This window comes from Canis lupus, chromosome 22 (genome assembly GCF_003254725.2).
Source record: "Canis lupus dingo isolate Sandy chromosome 22, ASM325472v2, whole genome shotgun sequence".
NCBI lineage: Eukaryota > Metazoa > Chordata > Mammalia > Carnivora > Canidae > Canis > Canis lupus.
The window spans coordinates 32,645,257-32,664,423 of record NC_064264.1 but is presented as its reverse complement, the minus strand read 5'-3'; the positions used below and the strand labels follow the sequence as shown (position 1 = coordinate 32,664,423).

Sequence of the window (19,167 nt, the reverse complement as noted above, 5' to 3'; positions counted from 1 at the left end):
TCTCTTATAATATCAAGTGCTAAAATGAATTACTCATTTTTTTTTTCTGTTAACCACCATGAATTGTTATATATTCTGGGTTACATTTATTGGTATTTTAAAAGCCATTAGGATTTTGGATGTTTCAAAATATTTATTTGGAGGAAATACTTCTTTTTAATTTAAAGCAATATGGTGAAATTGAAGATTGTCAGATTGATGACTCTTCACTTCATGCAGTAATTACATTCAAGACAAGAGCAGAAGCTGAAGCAGTAAGTATTAGAAATAATCTAATTTATTGAAAATTCAGATTTAAATGTTTTATCAATATTGCTTTTAAGTCTTAAGGAAATTTTTTTTAAATTACTAAACAACTAACTACACTTTGACAGTAGACAGATCGTATGAAGTAATTCATGACCACAAAGATGTCCTAAAGCAATTAGGCAATTCTATTTATAACATGATATAATTAGAATAGTCACCAAGTTGAATATTAAGTTATATTGTCTTGAGACACCAGCAGTTCTCCTTCTTTTCTCTTTCACAGGGGATAGAGCCACCCCACTTTCCATTATCCTTTTTCTCAGCTGTCCCAGAACAAATTCTCTTTTGGCAGAATAAGTGATGAGAGATAAGGTGGAAGCTGAGATATAATCCTGATGGCAGGTCTTCTAAACCATTCCTCATCTGCTCCTTCCTAGTCCCAGTCCGCTGAACTCTAGCATATTCCTAGCTCAGCAAATCCCCAGCTAAGCCTCTACAACTTTCTGCCCAAGGCATGATATATTGCTGTAGCTTTTAGGGTTTTTTTGGTATAGTTGTCTTAAACTCTGTATTTTGAATTGTCTTTCATCTGGACTTAAAAGATTAAAAAAAAGGAAAATGAGTATGACTTGTGGGAGGTTCATAGGAATGTTTTTAGCCCTGTGTGTTCTTCAGGCTTGTAGAAAAATAGCTGTACCATCATGTCCTTGGAAAAATGCAGTTAAGAGTTCCAAATAGTTAATGTAGTGTGAATGGAAGAGTGGTATGCTTTTTAGAAGTTTTAAGCTGATTGTGGTCTAAAAATTTTAAAAACTTTCTAAGTTGTTTGATCCTCTTTGTAGTGAATACTTCCTGACAACACAATGATACCTTACTGGGGACCTACCTAATCTGGTAGGAGTTGCTCTTGGGGCATTGTAACCAGTATAAGACTGTGGGTCTGAAAAGTCTCAGTAAAGTGTTCAGCTGGTGCCTTGTAATAACTAGTGTCAAGATTCGTGAGGTAGGAGGTGGATAGTTTTATGGAATAGGAGTTCCTGATCCTAGAGTTTTGTTTTCTTAAATCTAGTTTTGGATAATCTTTCATTTAAAGATCTTTTTTGAGAGTAAAAGGAATTATTGATGAGAGTTTAAAACTTTCTTATAAACTTGTATGTATATCTGCTATATGATATATTAAAAATAGATCTTTAATCAAGTTTTCTCTCAAAGGTATTGTTGACTATAAATTAAGAATAAGCTTCCTTTAATTGATGACTTCAGTGACAATTTTCAGTTGCTTGAGTATGTCTCTTAATGTTCTGTTTTCTAGGCAATAGTGCTAAAACAAAGATAGTTGTCATTGTACCAATGGTTAAAAGTTTGTTAAAACTTCTTGTTTATGTGGCTGAGGGGAAAAAAAAAACCTTTTACCTCTTAAGTAATTTTTGGAAGTTTTGCTCTTGGAAGATTTATTGATATATGCCCTCTTTTTTGGGTGTTGCTTTTCCACCTCAGATGTATATATTTATATAGTACATATGTTTTCCAGTTGAATAGCAGTCACTTCAAAAGATTAGGAATTAATGTATGACAAACACTTTAACACTGAATTATGTGGAGGTTGAAGAAGTGACTAAGTCAGATCTGGTAAGAATTACCTTTTCAGAGTAAATACCATTTTAGTTGGAGTTAGTAGGCTAAAAGGAAAAATTACTCATTACTATGATAAACATTTGAAATTAAATTACAGAAGTTGTTAACCCATAAACATTTCCTTAAGCCAAAAAAAGTTCTTTAAATTTTGTAACCTTCTACTATAGAAAGGAATAGGAAAGTAAGTTGAAGCCTATCTTCTCCAAGTAGGATGTAAGCTAAAGCAGTGGTTTTCAAACTTCTGGATTTCAGAGAATATTAAAATTTAGGAATTTAACAATTAATGTGTTTGACATAGAGGTGCCAATTTTTTATTTTGTCAAAAAAGAATGTTTAAAAAATACAAAACAGATGTTTTGTACCATCACCATAAATAAAGAAAATTTTAACACCAAAGATGTAATAGATTATAAACTCAGTAAATGATAGGCCTTCCCAAGAACAGATAATTATCAACCTTTTCTAATGTTTATTTCCAAATATTTCTTTGTTATTTTCTGAACTGATGTCCTAAATGAATGAATGAATATCTGTTTATTTTCTGTAATCAATAGATGCACAGTTTTTCAAAGTGAAAGTACCAGATAAGGTACTTGAGACATTCATATATAACTGAAAAGTGAGAAATTTTCCCTGTATGGATGTACCAAATTTAATCAGCCATGTTGATGAACTTTAAATTGTTTTTATTCTTTTACAGTGTAGCAGTAAATATTATTGGTACATATTTCTCTGTATATATGTGAATATAACTAAAAGATCTATTCTTGATACATTATTGCTGGATGAACAGATATGTGCATTTAAATTTTTGATGTATAGTCTTAAAATTGCCCCCTTCATTCTTCTCATATAGATTGTACCACATCTCCACATCTCCTTGCCCACCAAAGATGTATGAGAGTGCCTTTTCCCCACACACTTGTGTACTCTGCACAGTGGTTATTTATATAAAGTACATGAGCACATAAGCCACAGTAAGATAGCAGTTTTATTTTGGTAAAAATAGCAACTCATTTCAGTTATAATACACTTTTCTCTTACAGTTGAAATTGAATATTTTCATATTTGTTTAAATGCTCTTTGTTTCTGTCAGCTGTTAATGTCTTTTGCCTATTATCTTGCTGAATTCTAATCTATTGATTTTTTTTCTTTCTGAATGAATTATGGGGGATTTTTATAATACTAGAAAATTGGCTCATTAGTTTTAAACATTTTTATGAAAATTCATATGAATTTTATTTGGTATAAGGAGTGAATAGAGAGCTTACTTGCATTTAGTAAAAGTTAGTTTTCCAAACTTAGGTGAAATACCTTTAGTATGTAAAAATTTTCCATGTTTATTGGGGCATCTTCAGGACTCCTCTTCCATTGATCAGTTTTCTTTTCATGTACCTTTTCCTCACTGCTTTAATTAAGGTAAACTTCATAATAATATATTTAATATATTATTTGTCAGGGCTGTTGTTTGGATTTCTTATGCCCAGCTATTATTATTAATTTTCTGCATTTTCCTGATATATTTTATGTTTATTTTTTATATAGGCTTTAGAATAAACTTACCAGGTTCTAAAGAGATAGAATTCTTATGGATAAATCAACATCTTTATGATACAAATATTCCTCTAGAACATCATTGTATTCCAATCCTTTTTTATCCTCTAAGACCATTTAAAGGTTTTCTTTATATAGATTATGAGAGTGTGTGTGTGTGTATATATATGTATATATATATAAAATATACATATGTTGCATTATGTAATATAATGTAAAATATATATAACATGTATAATTTCTTTATATAGATACATATATTATTTCCCCCCCCCCAGCCATTTAACTTCTAGTTATTTAAATGAGGTCTTTCTTTCCATTATATTTTCTCTTGATTGTTTATATTGTTTGTAGAAAAACTATGTCAGTTTTTATTAAATATGTAGCTGCCATCTTACCAAGATGATAGTCCTGGGTTCTTCAGGTAATCATATCACTAAAAAATTGGTAGTTTTATTTCCATCTTTAATGTTTATAACTTCTTACTTTCTGTTGTTAATACCTTTAGAAAAATGTTAAATAATTAGTAGTAATTGTGTCTTTACTCATGAAATGTCATTCGTTGTCTTGTTCATGAAATGAATGAAAATGATAAATGAATGAAAACATTTCTTATATTTTTAGTATATATGATGCTGGCTTTTTAGATTAAGGTAGAATACAAATGATTCCTGTTTTTTGAAAGCTGTAGAGATTTTTGTTTTTTTGATCTGAAATGGATTTTATCATAACTTTTGTGTATTTATAGAAATATGAGAGGTTTTGTTCCCTTTAATCTATTTATAGTGTTTCCTAAAATTGAATTTAAACCTTTTGCTTCTGGTACAGATTCCCATTATATTGTATTTCTCTTTGATAAATCCCTGAAATCTAAAGTCTATTCCTTTTTTTCCTGTTCTTTTTATTTTTTATTTATGTTATATTAGCTTCAGGTATACAGCATAATGATTTGACACTTCTCTATGTTACTCAGTGCTCACCGTGATAAGTGTAGTCACCATACAACATTACTACAATATTATTGATTATATTTCCTATGTTATACTTATCATCCCTGTGACTTATTTTTTTTAACTGGAAGTTTGTACTCCTAAGATTTTATTTATTTATTCATGAGAGACACAGAGACAGAGAGAGAGGCAGAGACACAGGTAAAGGGAGCTTTTGCAGGTGGGTGTTCTGGGAAGTAAATTTCGAAGAAATGGTTTTAAATCTTTTAATCTTTTAAAATATTTTTCTTTTCAATAGAAAGGATTTGTTTATTTTTTTTTTCTTTTATGGCTTTGGTATTTGGTGGTTTTTCATTTAGATTATCAACTATTTTCACTGAGGTGAGCAAATTTAATTTTACCTTCCTCTGAAGTTATTTCCTCCACTTTCCTTTCTTATTTAGTATACTTTTATATTTACCTCACTTCTACCTTTATGACCACTACCACCTCACTGAAATAGGCATCTTGTAGAATACATTTAAATATGATGTTTTTTACTAATATTTTATTAGTTACAAAGTTCATTTTTAAATGTACATTTAATAAAATGATTGCAGAATTCTTGAAGCAACTGCTACAGTATTGAAAAGCACTGATCTAGTTGATACTATCTTATTAAGCAATAGTAAGACAGTATGGTACTAGACTTGGCCAAAAATTCCAGAGGTTATAAGGACAAAATAATAACTAAGAATATTCTGAAAAGGATGAAGAGTGATATCAAATTCATTATGAAATAAAGAAGTAATACAGTAATGGTATGGATAAACAGCTAATAGAACTAGAGTCCAGAAAAAGACTTAAGTATCTAAAAGAATTATAGAGGATTATAGGAAGATGTTTTATTTAAATCAGGGAATTTAAATTTACTGAGTAATCTGTAAATAATATTAGGACAACTGACTTTCAGGAAAAAATAATACATTGTGTGTTTATTTTTGGTATCAAAGATATATATGGAATTCCTGAAAATAATCTTAGTGTAAAGAAGGCTTTTTAAAGGTTTGGCACAACCTGGAAACCATAAAGATAAACACTGATAAATTATAGTACATGAAAATTTAAACTTACTTATGACAAAAATTTAGTTATGACAAAAAGAACAGAAACACCTTTCCCTTCAGTAAAATCATGCATTATAAACAAAACCATGATCCAGTTGAAAAAAGAATATTTTGCCAAACAGGACAAAGTTCATTTAAGAAATTAATTTAAATGTGTGTGTGTGTGTGTGTATATATACATAGAGCCATTCAAGAAAAGTGAAAAGTCTGTTGGTATGGCTATGGAAAGGATCTGTAAAATAATTGGATTAATAATAGAAAAAAAAAGTGTAAGATCAGTAAAGTATGTTCCCATGTACATATCCTACATATGTATATACACGAACCCTTTTAGTATGTGCATAGAACTTAATTTAGTGTGTTGCAGGATTTTTTTCCCCAAACTCTTCCAAAGATAATGGTTCTCTCTTCAGAATGGGACATCATGGATTATGATTTTTTTTTTACATTATATAACCTGAACTTTATGAATTTTTTAAAAAAATAAAATGATTGGGTTGTAGAATTTTTTTAAACTTTAAAGATTTTTATGTTGTAAATTACCTGAAATAAATTTGCAAGAACTTAAAAAGCAAGAACTAAGTTATCTCAAAAATGTATATAGCCAGAAGTTTATATAGTTTATGTAGTCAGAAGTTTCTAATGGAGAAGGTTGATAAAATGTTAAGTATACCTAGCTTTGAAAATCATCCTGTAAGATGTTAAAATTAAAACTTTAAAAAAGTTAAAACTTGAGAGGGTTGTAGACTCACCTTATAAATTTGAAAGTGTGTGTGCTAAATATAGAGATTTACAGTATTAGGTCATCAGAAATGTCAAGAACTTCTAGAAAATATCAGTAAAAGCTTTGACCTTTTTTTAACTGGATGAAAAGATGAGCTTTATGAGTAGACATTTTGCATGACACTCTTAGAATTCCTACAGTAATATATTTTTATGTAATAGTTTTAGTTTGAAAAAATTACAAGTTGTTTCTAATCTTAAATACCATATATAACTACTTAAAAATTTTTTAATTATATAACCCTGTGATGAGGCCATGGACTAAAAACTCCTGAGCTGCGTTTTAATGGGCATGAAATCTTTAAATTTATCATAGATTTATATGTGCAGATTTAAAATTTATATCTGGAGATTTTAGTATCACACAACTCATGGTCAGGTGTCACTGAACATGTAATTGTTTCTAGATTTCACATTATGCTATACTTTGAGGTTGTGCTATAAATCTTTTGTGACTATGAGTTATTTAGATATATTGCTAACATTGATTTATTTCAGTTCATGGTACTTTAATTTGAATGCACGATTTCTTAACCAGTCACTTAATGTAGCAAATACTAAGTTTGACTTCAATCTTAATGCAGTTCTGAAAGCTTTGTAAGAAGTACTTTAGTTTCAGTAGAAACGTTGAGTTTTTTTCTTCATGGAAGTAACATATTTGTAAGAGTGATATGACAAACATCATATATTTAAAAATAATGTTATACTCTACACATGCAAAATTATTTTTTATTTGTTAAAGTTTTCCAGTTTGTAGTTACTTTGCATGTCACTTGTAAATTAACAATTTAAATGCAATGAAATACAGTTAGCCTGTTGATCCTAATTTAGACTTCAATTCAGAATCTGCAGCCAGGATCTTGAAATGCCTTGAGATTGTTGCCTTGAATAGCCGTTTTATTGTGTTTTAAACATGTAAAGATAGTTCTAGTCAGATACTGGCCAGTAGTAAAAGATCTCTGCTCAAGCATGAGAAAGTGTACTTGTTTTCTTTTTAAAGGTATTTCCAACCACAAAGCTGGGTTTAGAAGTAAATAACCATAAAAAGTAAATAATAAATTATAATAAATAGTAAGTGAAGAAATAAATAACTACAAAGTAAATGGATAGGTATCTTTGCTTTTGTTTTAATTTAAATATTAGGTGCTATAACGTTTCACTGTTTTCTTCAGAAATTATTATTAATGTTCAACATTCTAATGTTCTTAATTGTTTTAGGCTGCAGTTCATGGAGCTCGTTTCAAAGGGCAGGATCTAAAACTGGCATGGAATAAACCAATAACTAATATTTCAGCTGTTGAAACAGAAGAAGTTGAACCTGATGAAGAGGAAGTATGTTTTTTTTTTTTTTAATTTGTTTTGGCCCTAAGTGCTCATGTTCTTATATGAGATGTGATTTTATGGCTGTGATTTTAACATAAAACTTTTATTCCTGAGCCATATTCCAGGAAGGGAATGTCAGATAAATGCAGACAACTTTAAATTTTCTGGATTAATGAGAACATGGATTGCTAATCCAAAAAGGAAAGAAAGAAAATCATATATATATACACAAATATATATACACGCTCAGTTTTCATTTACTCTTAGAAATCAATAATTATTGTTTAGATTTTTATCCACAGGAAATCTTGTAATATTTTAAGTTTTAGAGTATATATCCTACTCAATTGCTTTATTAACATTTCAGGTTTCCTTTATTTTAATTCATATTGTTTTAGTTCATTAGAGTGAATGCCTGCTATATGGTAGATACTGTGATAGGCACAAAAATGAATAAGACACGGTCCCTATCATCAAGGAGCTTATAATCTGGAAAGGGGGGTGGTGACAGACACATAAGAAACTAATTATAATGAAAGGCTCAATAAAGATTTGAACAATATGCTGTGGGAACCTAGGGGAAGGAGTGATTATTTCTGTTCAGAAGAATCTTGAAGAAGGTGGTGACAAGCATAGCTGAAGCCTAAGTGATCAAAAAGCTTTCCATAACCAAGAGCTGGACTGAGAATAGAGTTGAGAGAGGCATTTTAGATGTGGAAGAGGAATTAGATATGGAACAGTCCATTTTACTTGGGTACAGCAGTTAGTATGATGGCCAATAGGTGTGAACATAAAAAACAGTGAAGTGGGAGAGCCCTTTGAAATCATAAACCTAAAAATAAGCAACTCTATTTTGTTTGATCATGAAATAAGCTATAGGAAAAAATTGAGGAAGTTAATAAATAAAGGTAAGGTGGGGAAACAATGATTCCATGTTTTACCTTTGTTAGATTTTCGTAATGGCACTTCATTTGTTTGAAGAGCATTCGAGGCTGTTATACATATCCATAGTCAAATGCAAGAATAAAATGTGTATTTTGAAACTCATATACATGATTTGTCATTTTATATTTTAGATTATACCTTTGTCCTTCCATGAGTTTGAATTGAATGGGGAGAAAAGCAGGAGAGCTCCTGGTATTAGGTATTTTGAAAAGTTTGAAAAGTAGTCTGAGAAGCTTTTATGAAGGGAAATGGGGAAAAGCAAGGAATGCTATGAAAGAAATGTTTGTTACATATAGCAGAAAAAATATATAAATCTTGGTAGACGTTTCTACAAGTATTGATTGATTTAGTGTCCAGGGTTAGGGTAAGTCAGAGAAGACTTATTGATGTTTTCCTTTTTAAAAAAAAAAAACTAAAGGTATTGAGCAATGTTTTGCAGGTGTAGAAGATGGCATAATTTGATCAAGTGAGGCAGGAGAAATGGCATGTACAAAGGCTTTCTTTGATATTTTTTTTAGTGCCTATTTGATATAAGCAATAGAATAGATACTATAGAGAAACCATTGAGTGGATAAAGGTTGCTTTTCTTTGTTCTTGAATATTGTAGCTGTAGAAAATACCTTTTGTTTTCAACTCTGTTGAGAGAAATCAGTATTTAAAAGTGTCACCTTTTTTCTTTTCTTTTTTTTTTTTGGGTAAATTCCTAAATGCATTTTAACCTAAAGTTTCAGGAAGAGTCTTTGGTGGATGACTCATTACTTCAAGATGATGATGAAGAAGAAGAGGACAATGAATCTCGTTCTTGGAGAAGATGATTTGACTGATCATTGATCTGCATATGCTAGAACTCTACCTGTGTTTCATTAGTATTATCTAATGTACTTTTACATATTTGTAAAAACAATTTTTTGGTAAAATGTGATGAAGATGGATTTCACAAATAGACAAAAGAGAAGAAAACTACCTTCTGATCCTGTATTTTGAAAGATTGATGTTTGCATTTTATTTCAGTAAACAATTGCTAAAGACATCACACTAGAAACATATGCAATGTTTTTATTACATACTTCTACTGAACATTACGGAATTCTTTGGGTTCTTTGTAATTTAATGAATAGGTCTAAAAACTTATGACCAATACTTGTTATAACTTAGAGGATTTTGTTTTACTCCAAATAAGGAATGAATTTGCATTTAAAATCTTAATGAATGTTTTCAAAAATGAATAGATAACATAGTACTCTAACTAAAGTCTCCAAGTTATGTATTCATAATATTACATAGTAGTATGCTTAGGCTTTACTATGTATTAGCCTTTTGTTGGACTTGTGTATGTATTTTACTATATGGGTTTTAATGATAATGGTGTATGACTGCTTTGCATATGAGTCCTTATGCATTCAGATGTTAAAAATAAAGTGGAATGGTCTCTTGAACAGAAAAGAAAAAAAAAAAGCAATGACAAAAAAAAAAAAAAAAAAAAAAAACAACCCACAAAGGCCAAGACAATGTTCCTTGATTTTAAAAAAGAAAAAAAGAAAAAAAAAAAAAGAAAAAAATTAAAATAAATAGACCATTCCAGATGGTGATCTACCCTTCCCCCCAATTATCACAAAAGGAGCTATAATCACTAACTTATTAATAATGGTTACTGGTACCTTTACAATAATGTACAATCCAATGTGAAAAATTTATACCACTTCAGTTTGGTTTGATCCTATAAATTTTCAACAGATGTCTTAAAATTTAAAAGCAGGCTATTAGTTTGGAACCAGACTTCAAGTAGAGCTAACATTTGGTGAATAAGAAAACATCACATTACATTTTGGATGTATGAAAGAAAACATGACCATTTGAAGATGTATGAATAAAGAAATGTACTATAGATACTACTTTAGGAAAACACTGTTTGGTAAGTGTTCCAGTCTGATATTTTAAGTGTGCATTTCCTATACTTGTATAAAAATCTTTGACATTTGCAACAGTATTGTGATTTTAAGTGAATTTCTCTGGCAAATGAACATGATCATTGAAAGTTGATACAGCAATTTCAGGAAATAAATGCATTCTTTGTAGAATGAGGGGGTGGGAGATTACATATTTATCTTTTAAAATTCATCATTTCAGTTGCAAGTGTTTCTGCCCTTCCTAAGATCATAGTGATTTTATTAAATGTCACATTGAAAAAATAACTTTCTTCCCATACTGGGGTCCTCACAGTCACAAACTGTAATTCCAACACCATAATCCTCTGTCAGTGGTGTAACTAATGGCTGCTGTTCCTCTTTTTTTTTTTCCCCCTCCCACATTTAGGGTTAAAATTGTATATATGTTCTTGATGGTAATACTATTTCATAGGAATGTTTTGGCTTGCAATTGGTACATGTGTTAATATTTAAAATTTCAAAATTGATTTCTTTTGTCAAAATAGTTATTCAAAAACTTCTTTACTTAGATCTATGATATATTTTTATGTAGTCTTTTGTATGTTGACTATGTGCTATTCTGATTCATTAGGTAAGTTTGTTTTCTTTTCTTTTTAGTAGTCGTGAAAGGTGCCAAATTGGCAGAGGCTCACGTTTCTTCTCTTTACACCAAACAGGTATTATAAAGAAAGAAAATCTTTCAAAGGCCAGTTAACTCTCCATGCTGATTTTTGGCTTTTAATTTGATTAGTAAATTTTAGCCTGGTTTTTAAAAAATTATTGTAAAATTCCCTTATAATGTAACTGAAATTACCTCCATAAGTAGCTTATCAGTTTCCCTCGTCTCAAATTCTCTAATATCCTAAAATTAAAATGTTTTAAGCCAGGTTACTTTGAATGAATCAGAAAACAAGTGTGTTTCAATTTTGTCCCAAAGAATGAGGATTAAATATTACAGACATTCATTAGGTTCACAATTACATTTTTGTTGTCATTAAGATTATTTTAACTATAAATATTACTTAGTATTTAATTGCTATTGGATTTTTGAAATTAATGAATATGCTTATAAATACTAGTACTCTGCATGTACTTTCATGTGTTCTGAGTTAAAACTTAAGGTATCCCTTTGAAGTAGTGCTAATTACCATTTTACAGATAAGGAAACTTAGGCTAATAGAGATGGAGTGACTTGCCCAAAGTCACAGTTAGTGAGTAAAAGGACTAGATTTGAATGCAGGCATTCTGATTTCAGTGCCAATTTTTTTTTTTTTTTTACTCTACATTGCTACTCCTTCCTAATTATTGATTGAGCATGAGATTGTGTTTGCAGTAAATGTGGTAGTTCTTGCACAAAATTAGTAGACTTCTTGGTCATTAGCCAGTTCATATCTTTACCCTCCCTTCTAATACAGCACTTTGTTCATATCTCTGTTACAGTACTTATGTTGTAATATAATTTATCTGGTTTATATGTCTGTCTTCCCCACTAAATTACAAGCTCCTCTAGGAAGGGGACCATGTCTTATTCATCTTTTTATCTCTAGTGATTATCACAAAGCCTGGCTCATAGTGGGCACTCAGATGTTTGTTGGATGAATTAATGGGTGAATGCATATTTAAATCTCCAATAATGGAGTGACAATTACCTCCCTTGTTAATTCTTATCAATTTTTCAAAATCTCTCCTGAAGGTCTTCTCAGTTATTGAGACCATTTTGCTAAACAGTTGAACAGTTAAGTATTGCAACAGTGGGGTTACAAATACTGATGGAGGCATATGCATGTAGCCTTAGTGGAATTTCCACAGCAATTAAGACATTAATAATTTGGAGTATTAAATGTTGTAGTCAGTTTCAGGAGTAAACTAGCCTTTGGTTTCTTGTCAGTGTGCAAGAATAGAAATGCCAAGAGCCACCAATCTAGTCCATCCCACTAATTTTTTTTATATCCAAAGATGACCTAACTTAGAGCTTGCCAGATAAGAGTTAAGAGATTTAGCTTTTGGTCCCGGCTCTGCAACTAACTTTCTAGCCTTAGACAAGTCTCTTAACTTATCTAGGGGTGTTTCCTTGTCTGTAAAATGAAAGGGGTTGGACTAGATAATTTCAAGTTCCCATTCACACCTGTAGTTTCCTTGGTGGTATATTAGTATTTGATCTAAAACAATATAACTGTACCAGTTCTCCATACCTGTTGATGCCATTGTTGTTTCTGTCATCATGGAAACAACTAAGATTTGGTTATGATAATCTGTATTAATATGTCTTGGTACAGTTTTGTATATAGTGTTTCCAAATGCTTGCATTTGCTGGCACAAAATTCATTTAACCTCTAAAGTATAGCTAAACTCCCTATTCAATAGACTCCCTTTCTACTTATAACTTGTCCTTTTGCTTCTAAACTCAAAGTCTAAAACTCTTTCTTGTTACAATACGCTGCCTAAAACTTGAAACACAGTTTTAATTCTACAGTTGTCCCAACAAGTGTTTTGCTTTAGTACAGGTCTGGCTGAGTTTAAAGTGAAGAAAGGATCCAGAACAATGTAGGTAGCTGCTACTTACAGGAAAAAATTGAGAGAAATTATATATTATTGGCTAAAAGATTGATTAGGATTACCTCAAGGGATGGTTGAGTTGTCATTTTACATTTTTCACTCAATATTTTATGTCTACTTAAGCAGTGTTGTTTAAATGTTATTGGATAATTGTAAGATTTTAAAAATTAATTTTAGGATTTAATTGATGCCCAGCCATTTAATGAAATCATGTTGCAGAAATGGGAGAGTATTCCATAGCTCTTGTTTTATTGTAATACGATCAAGTATATCAACCAGTAGTTTACCATAAAGACAAAACTTCAGTGTTTTAGGTGATTACCTATAGAAAGTATGGCTGAGCTTAACTGTAGGAAATTTCCTGTGACTAGAACTGTTTTATGGGGACTGTATTTCCAGTCTTATTTGGAACACTAATCATTGGCTCTACGGGTTGCATAAGAAAGCGTAACAGTTGCTTGTTTGGTATGTTGAAATATCAATGGTTGTTTTAGAGTGTTATACAAACTTTATCAATCTATATTTTCTTTTTTTTCTTCCCCTTACATAATGTGAACTAGTTGTAGAAAATTAGTTTTAGTCCTTCTAGAATTTGTAGAAATATTTGTAAGCTTTTTTCCTTCCCTTACACAAAACTCTTTTAATCTTTTAAATCAAAAATACCCTGCGTGAAATTTTAGTTAATTAAATTAGTTCACTGATCTTTTCAGGGCTTTTATTCTTCTAAACCCCTATAAAATGAAAATTTAAATCAGTGAATAATGTTTATAAGGCAGAGAGAAAATTTCCTTTTCCTAGATCTCAGGTACTACCTTGTTCTTAACTTTTTGAACTGGCTAGTTGCTCTAAGGTATGTATACAGGCTTTTAGAGAAGAGTAGCTCCCCCCCGCCCCCATCATTATATACCTATAAGATAACAAGAGATTACCTTTCAAATTAGCTACCTAAAAGTTCTAAGAAAGAAAGAAATCTTGGTGAAATAACTGCCATCTCACTATTTTCTAATGAAAACATCATACTTGGTTAGAAAAATTCTGAATTTGGTAAATAACTTTCTTGCAGCTTATCAGTAATATATATTCATTTTGTAGTATAATTGAAAGCATTTTTTATTTTACTTTTTTTTATATCAATATTATTGTTCCTTTTTCCTGCCTCCCTTATTACTTTATTTCATCCATCCATTTATCTTCCCATCATCCAAAGTTAGTCTTCCTTTGTATACCAAGCACTGTCTCATTCTGATGTGTTTCTTTTTATTTTTGGTTGTTTAATCATTGTGCTTAGTACAGAATTTTATGTCCTATAGTACAATTTAAAAATGAAATGGTTATCATATGGAGTTTTTAAGGAAATCAGATACACCTCACAATTACTTTGAAATCATTGGGAAATTTAAGAAAATTGTTCTTTTATTTTTATATACAGTATCTTGGAATATGTTCATGATTTCTTAAAGTTATTTTGCCTACTCACACGTCTATAAAACAGTTGACTATCTCATCAGTTACTACATTTCCTGGGCAGAAATTGTAGATCACAGCCATGTTGTAGCGCTGTGATCTTTGTGGCTTAATGTTTTAAGGAAGCGTGAAACAGAGAGGTTTTGTTAAAATCATTTAACCCAAAGCTGATTCTTTGTGAAACGTGTCTGCAACTTTGATTTTGATTCCTTTCTCAAATAGATTTTTTTTAATGTTTAGAAAAGTTGGAGATCATTTTATGGTGTGATTCAGTTTTTAGATTTATTTACTATTTTCAAAGTTTTTTTTTAATAGTCTTCTCTTTTTCCAGCAGAGAGAGATCATCATTGCCTGAATTTAGCTTTGTGACTACAACAGCAAGACCTGTTCCTGTCTGGAGACGACTGTTATAATATCATCCTATCATTTTATGTTTGCTCTTTATCAATTTGAATAGATGTTTACATGTACTATAATTTGCATTTTGTCTTTTCGCAGTTCTCTAATTGGTACATCTGAGTCCAGAAGTATGTCTGAGTGTGTGCTTTGTCTGACCTTGCTCTTAAATGTCTTCTCCCCTTACTTTATAGCCATTTATTTTTTAAACACTAAGAAAGAAAAAGACCTCTTGGCTTCCTAATATAAGTTCACTTTCAGCCAAGTTGAAAATTGTGTCTAGGAAATCTATAAAAGCCATGATACTGTGTTCATTACCACGAACAATTTAGAATGAAGAAAATGATTAAAAAGCATGGGTTTGGTTTTAGGATACATTCTGGGGTTAGGTTAGTCACTTAAATAATTTTGAACTGATGCTAAAATACTTTTTTTATACACTATAGTAACTTGCCTGTTTCTTCTAAATATACTTAACTGAAGTTGTTGCCAAGGCCACATACCCAAATGATTTTTTTTTTTTTAGTTTCTTAGCTCTTCAAAACCAACAAGGAGAATAATTTTCTTTCTTTTCGAGTAATACAGGATGATCTGTGGATTATAAATATTGAGAAATATCTATTAAATGTCTAATTTACACAGTTTTTCCATATTTTCCTCACTTGCAATCAAGACATCAATGACAATCTTAAAAGCAAGGGGAAATTGTGTTGTGTGTCTAGCATTGTTAAAGACTATAGTTTTCCTGTCTTAAAAAGTGTATGTTCATATTATTTATTTATAAGCAGTATGGCTTAGAATTATTTATAAAGAGTATGATTAAATCTTATCCTAAATATTCACCCCCCCAATACCCTTTTTGTAATGGCACCATATAAAGAAGCTTTCAGAAAATTAATTTCTGAGTATTCCTTCAAAGATTCTCATGCAGCATTTGAGAAGTTTGGAAGTTATACTTGATTAGAAAAGTCCAAATTATACATGATTCTACTCACCCTTGTTTTTTTAGTTTCATTCAGCCATGCTAATATATTCATATTTTCATATATTTTTGTGCAAAGTTGACTATTCTGCAAACACTTCTTTTTCTTGAGTATGCAGTGCATTTGTCTTTATGGAAAATAAAAAAAATGAATACATCGATCATAAGGTAAATTATTTTGATCCACATTAGTTGACAATAGCTTGGTTAATATTAGGCTTGGTTTAAGGGAAAAGTATATATTTTAGAAGGTCTTCTAATATAATTATGACCTAGTAGCCTACAGGGCATTTTTAAAATTAGACTTGTTTTAGTTCACATTTGCAGACTAGCATATAGCCGCAAGGAGTTCAGAGATACTTTCCCAGATTAGTTCAGTAATTTTTCTTTTCAAGAAGATTCTCTTCCCCAACCCCCATTAGTAATTTACTTGCTAGGTTAGAAATTCAAAGAACATAGTCTGAAGAGACCATACTTGTTAATAATTTAATTGGTTCTTGGATATGGACCACATACCAGCACCCTCAGCTTTACTTTGTCATCTTTCTTTTTCTTTCCCTTGCTTTTAAATTAAAAAGATAAAGCAAAACAAAATTGAACATGCCATTGAGAATCAGAAGTCAAGATGATTTGATTCTCATTAAGATCATTGTGCTTTTTGAAAATTTCTGTGAGAGCCAGTAGGTCAGTTACATATTTAAATTCCTATATGTTGATTAATTAAAGATGAGGATTTTCATTTTTTCATTTTCCTGAATAGGATTTTCATGGAGCTGTGTGTAGATAACTGTACAGAATCACTTTTGTGTAATTGAATGAAGTGGTTTACCTCTGCATGATTGCATTATGGAAGCCTTTTATATATCTTTATATTTTTCAATATACTTAGATTTTACACTATTAGCGGCTCTAGTCATGCTATATTTGTTTTTTTTTAAATAGAGTTTATAAATATTTATGCTCAAAATACAGATCAACTGAATATTTTTGGTCTTGTTTACAAGATAAATAATACTTTAAAGTGATGCAGCCCCTCAAGTGTCTTAGGAAAAAGTTATTGGTGCTAAAAAAAAAAAAAAAAACCTTTCAATATCATTTTTGAACCTGTTATCTAGACTTCACTAGGCTTTAATGTATGATCACTTGTGACTTACTGTAATCTAGCAGCATAATTATAAAAGTGGTCTGTGGTGAGTCAGGTAAAGAGCCCAGCCTCTTAGAAACACCCCATAATGTAAAGATAGGATACAGAATTACAGTATACTTATTTGTGCCCAGCTTCCAAAAAAAAAGGGGGGGGGGTTCTTCAGTTTGTCATTAGCCCTTTTGATAAAACGAACTTTAATCTGGCTAGAATTAAAAAAAAAAAAAGATATGTTCAGCATGGCTCAGTTTACCCAAATTTCAAGTGGAAAACTTTTCTAGTCCCAAAATACGGTGTAATCCTGCTCTGCTTCAAATTCCCATCTGTCTTTTACTGAACAGGAGGCAGGGTAATTCTTCTATATTTATAGAATATTTGATGAGTTGTAAAGGGATGTATTAAGTTGTACAAGGTTTGCGTTGATGTGTAGATTGTTTTCTACATCTAGAAGACTTCATTCCAGCACCTTAGTGAATGTTCTTAAGATACAGTTTTTAAGTATCAGCAAAGCATTCATAGATGTTTACTTTTGATTCTCAGAATCCCGAACCTGTTTTGGGTGTGATATTATTTCAGAACATGTTATCTGGCACAAGATTTCCTTTAATAAGTGGTTTAGTTTTACTCAATTTCTATGGATTGTTGAACCTAAAAAACACCAAAGGAGTCATTTCTTGTCTGGAGACTGGATTTGTTCCAGTTTTTAATACCTGTGCCCATAAGTATCCCATTTCACGAATGTGTGTCGGCATGGGGAAAAAAATTCCCTGCTCTTTGAGTGGAGCGAAAGTAATTGGTTAAGCTGTAGCAGCTTTTTTTTTGTTTGTTTGTTTATTTTTCAAAGTGATAATAAAACTTGAACTGAAAAAAAAAGGTAAAACTTGAACTAGAAAACTACTCTTGTATGCTTAGAATGTTTATAGTATTACATGTTTATGTGGGGTTGTCAACATTTTTATTATTTATAGTTGAATTATGTTGTTTTGTTTGTTAAATACCCATAATGTTTATTATTTTTATATTTTGAAAAATTTTTAAATAAAATAGTCTTACTAAAAACAGTTGTTAACTTTTTAAAATTGTCCTGTATCTTGCATCAATTATATTAATCTGCAATAGAGAGAAAAACTTGGAGCCCTCAGGTGTTGCACAGTTGAGAATTCTGAAAATGTTTATACACACACACACACATATATATATATACATATATATACACACACATATATACACACACACACACAGATGGCTCCAGATTGCCTCTTCCCCCCCCACCCTCCATTCTCACTTTAAATTGTTCTAAGTCACCTTTAGTACCAATGTGTTGTTAACCTAATGACTCCTTTTCTTACACATATACAAATCTTCCATACCCTTTCTCTTCCTAATTCCTGCCTCTACTGCTAGGATTTATCTCTTTATTCTATTTGGGGGCCAGCAAGTTTCTCCTTATCATAAGTAATAAGGATAAAATACTATTGTGATGTTAAAGACTGCCATATATCCTGAAGTGAAATTTGGTGTAATGTGCTTATACTGTCAACCTCCAAAGCCAATGAAAGTTTCCAGAACTTCCCTCTAGAATTTTCAGCTTTCATCTCAATGTTTGTTCTCCTGATCTGATTTGACCTGCTTTTCCAGCATTGAACATGCTCATTTCATATTTAATTTCACTGAATGATAAATATTGCAATATTCTTTTGTTTTTATTGCAGATATACCTTCTATCATCTATAACGTGGGTTAGATAAGCTTGGTAATAACCTGTCTTCCACTTGTGACACTGCTTCTACAAGAAAATACATTATCATCTCAAAGTGCATAAGTCTTGATAAAACTCTAGTTAAAGAAAACTGATTATGAAATAGTAGAGGACTTTGGTTAATGAATAACGATGTATTTGGTAAAATTATTTAAGTACTTTATATAATATATACTTTACATATCCAGCCCCTGTGGAATATTTGCAGATTGAACATAATGTGAACCTTCACTTAACCTGAAAAAATATTTCTGCATAAAGTATGAATGATTTGGTCTTTTAAAAAGGTTTTAAAAATCCCATGTAATATCTGTTGTTAGAAAAGCTAGAAGTTAAAAAGAATGATAGAAAGCCTGTTATCTATAAATATCACAGCATTTAAAAAAGGAATTAGAT

The 19,167-nt window shown here is 30.7% G+C and overlaps 1 protein-coding gene across 19 annotated transcripts in view; it reads left to right on the top strand.

Annotated features, from left to right (window-relative positions):
• RBM26 (RNA binding motif protein 26) overlaps positions 1-18,073 on the top strand; it is an 85,817-nt gene extending 67,744 nt beyond the window's left edge. For 8 of the 19 annotated variants that reach the window (XM_025441252.3, XM_025441251.3, XM_025441243.3 and 5 more), the window contains 3 exons: positions 168-254; positions 7,496-7,609; positions 9,271-10,043. In XM_025441252.3, the coding sequence (XP_025297037.1) occupies positions 168-254; positions 7,496-7,609; positions 9,271-9,360 (291 nt within the window). In that variant the 3' untranslated portion in view covers positions 9,361-10,043. Of the gene's footprint in view, positions 1-167; positions 255-7,495; positions 7,610-8,676; positions 8,745-9,270; positions 10,624-14,821 lie in introns of those variants that run through there. The other 11 variants (XM_035704623.2, XM_025441240.3, XM_025441247.3 and 8 more) reach the window with 6 other exon arrangements.
• The last annotated feature ends 1,094 nt before the right edge of the window (positions 18,074-19,167 follow it).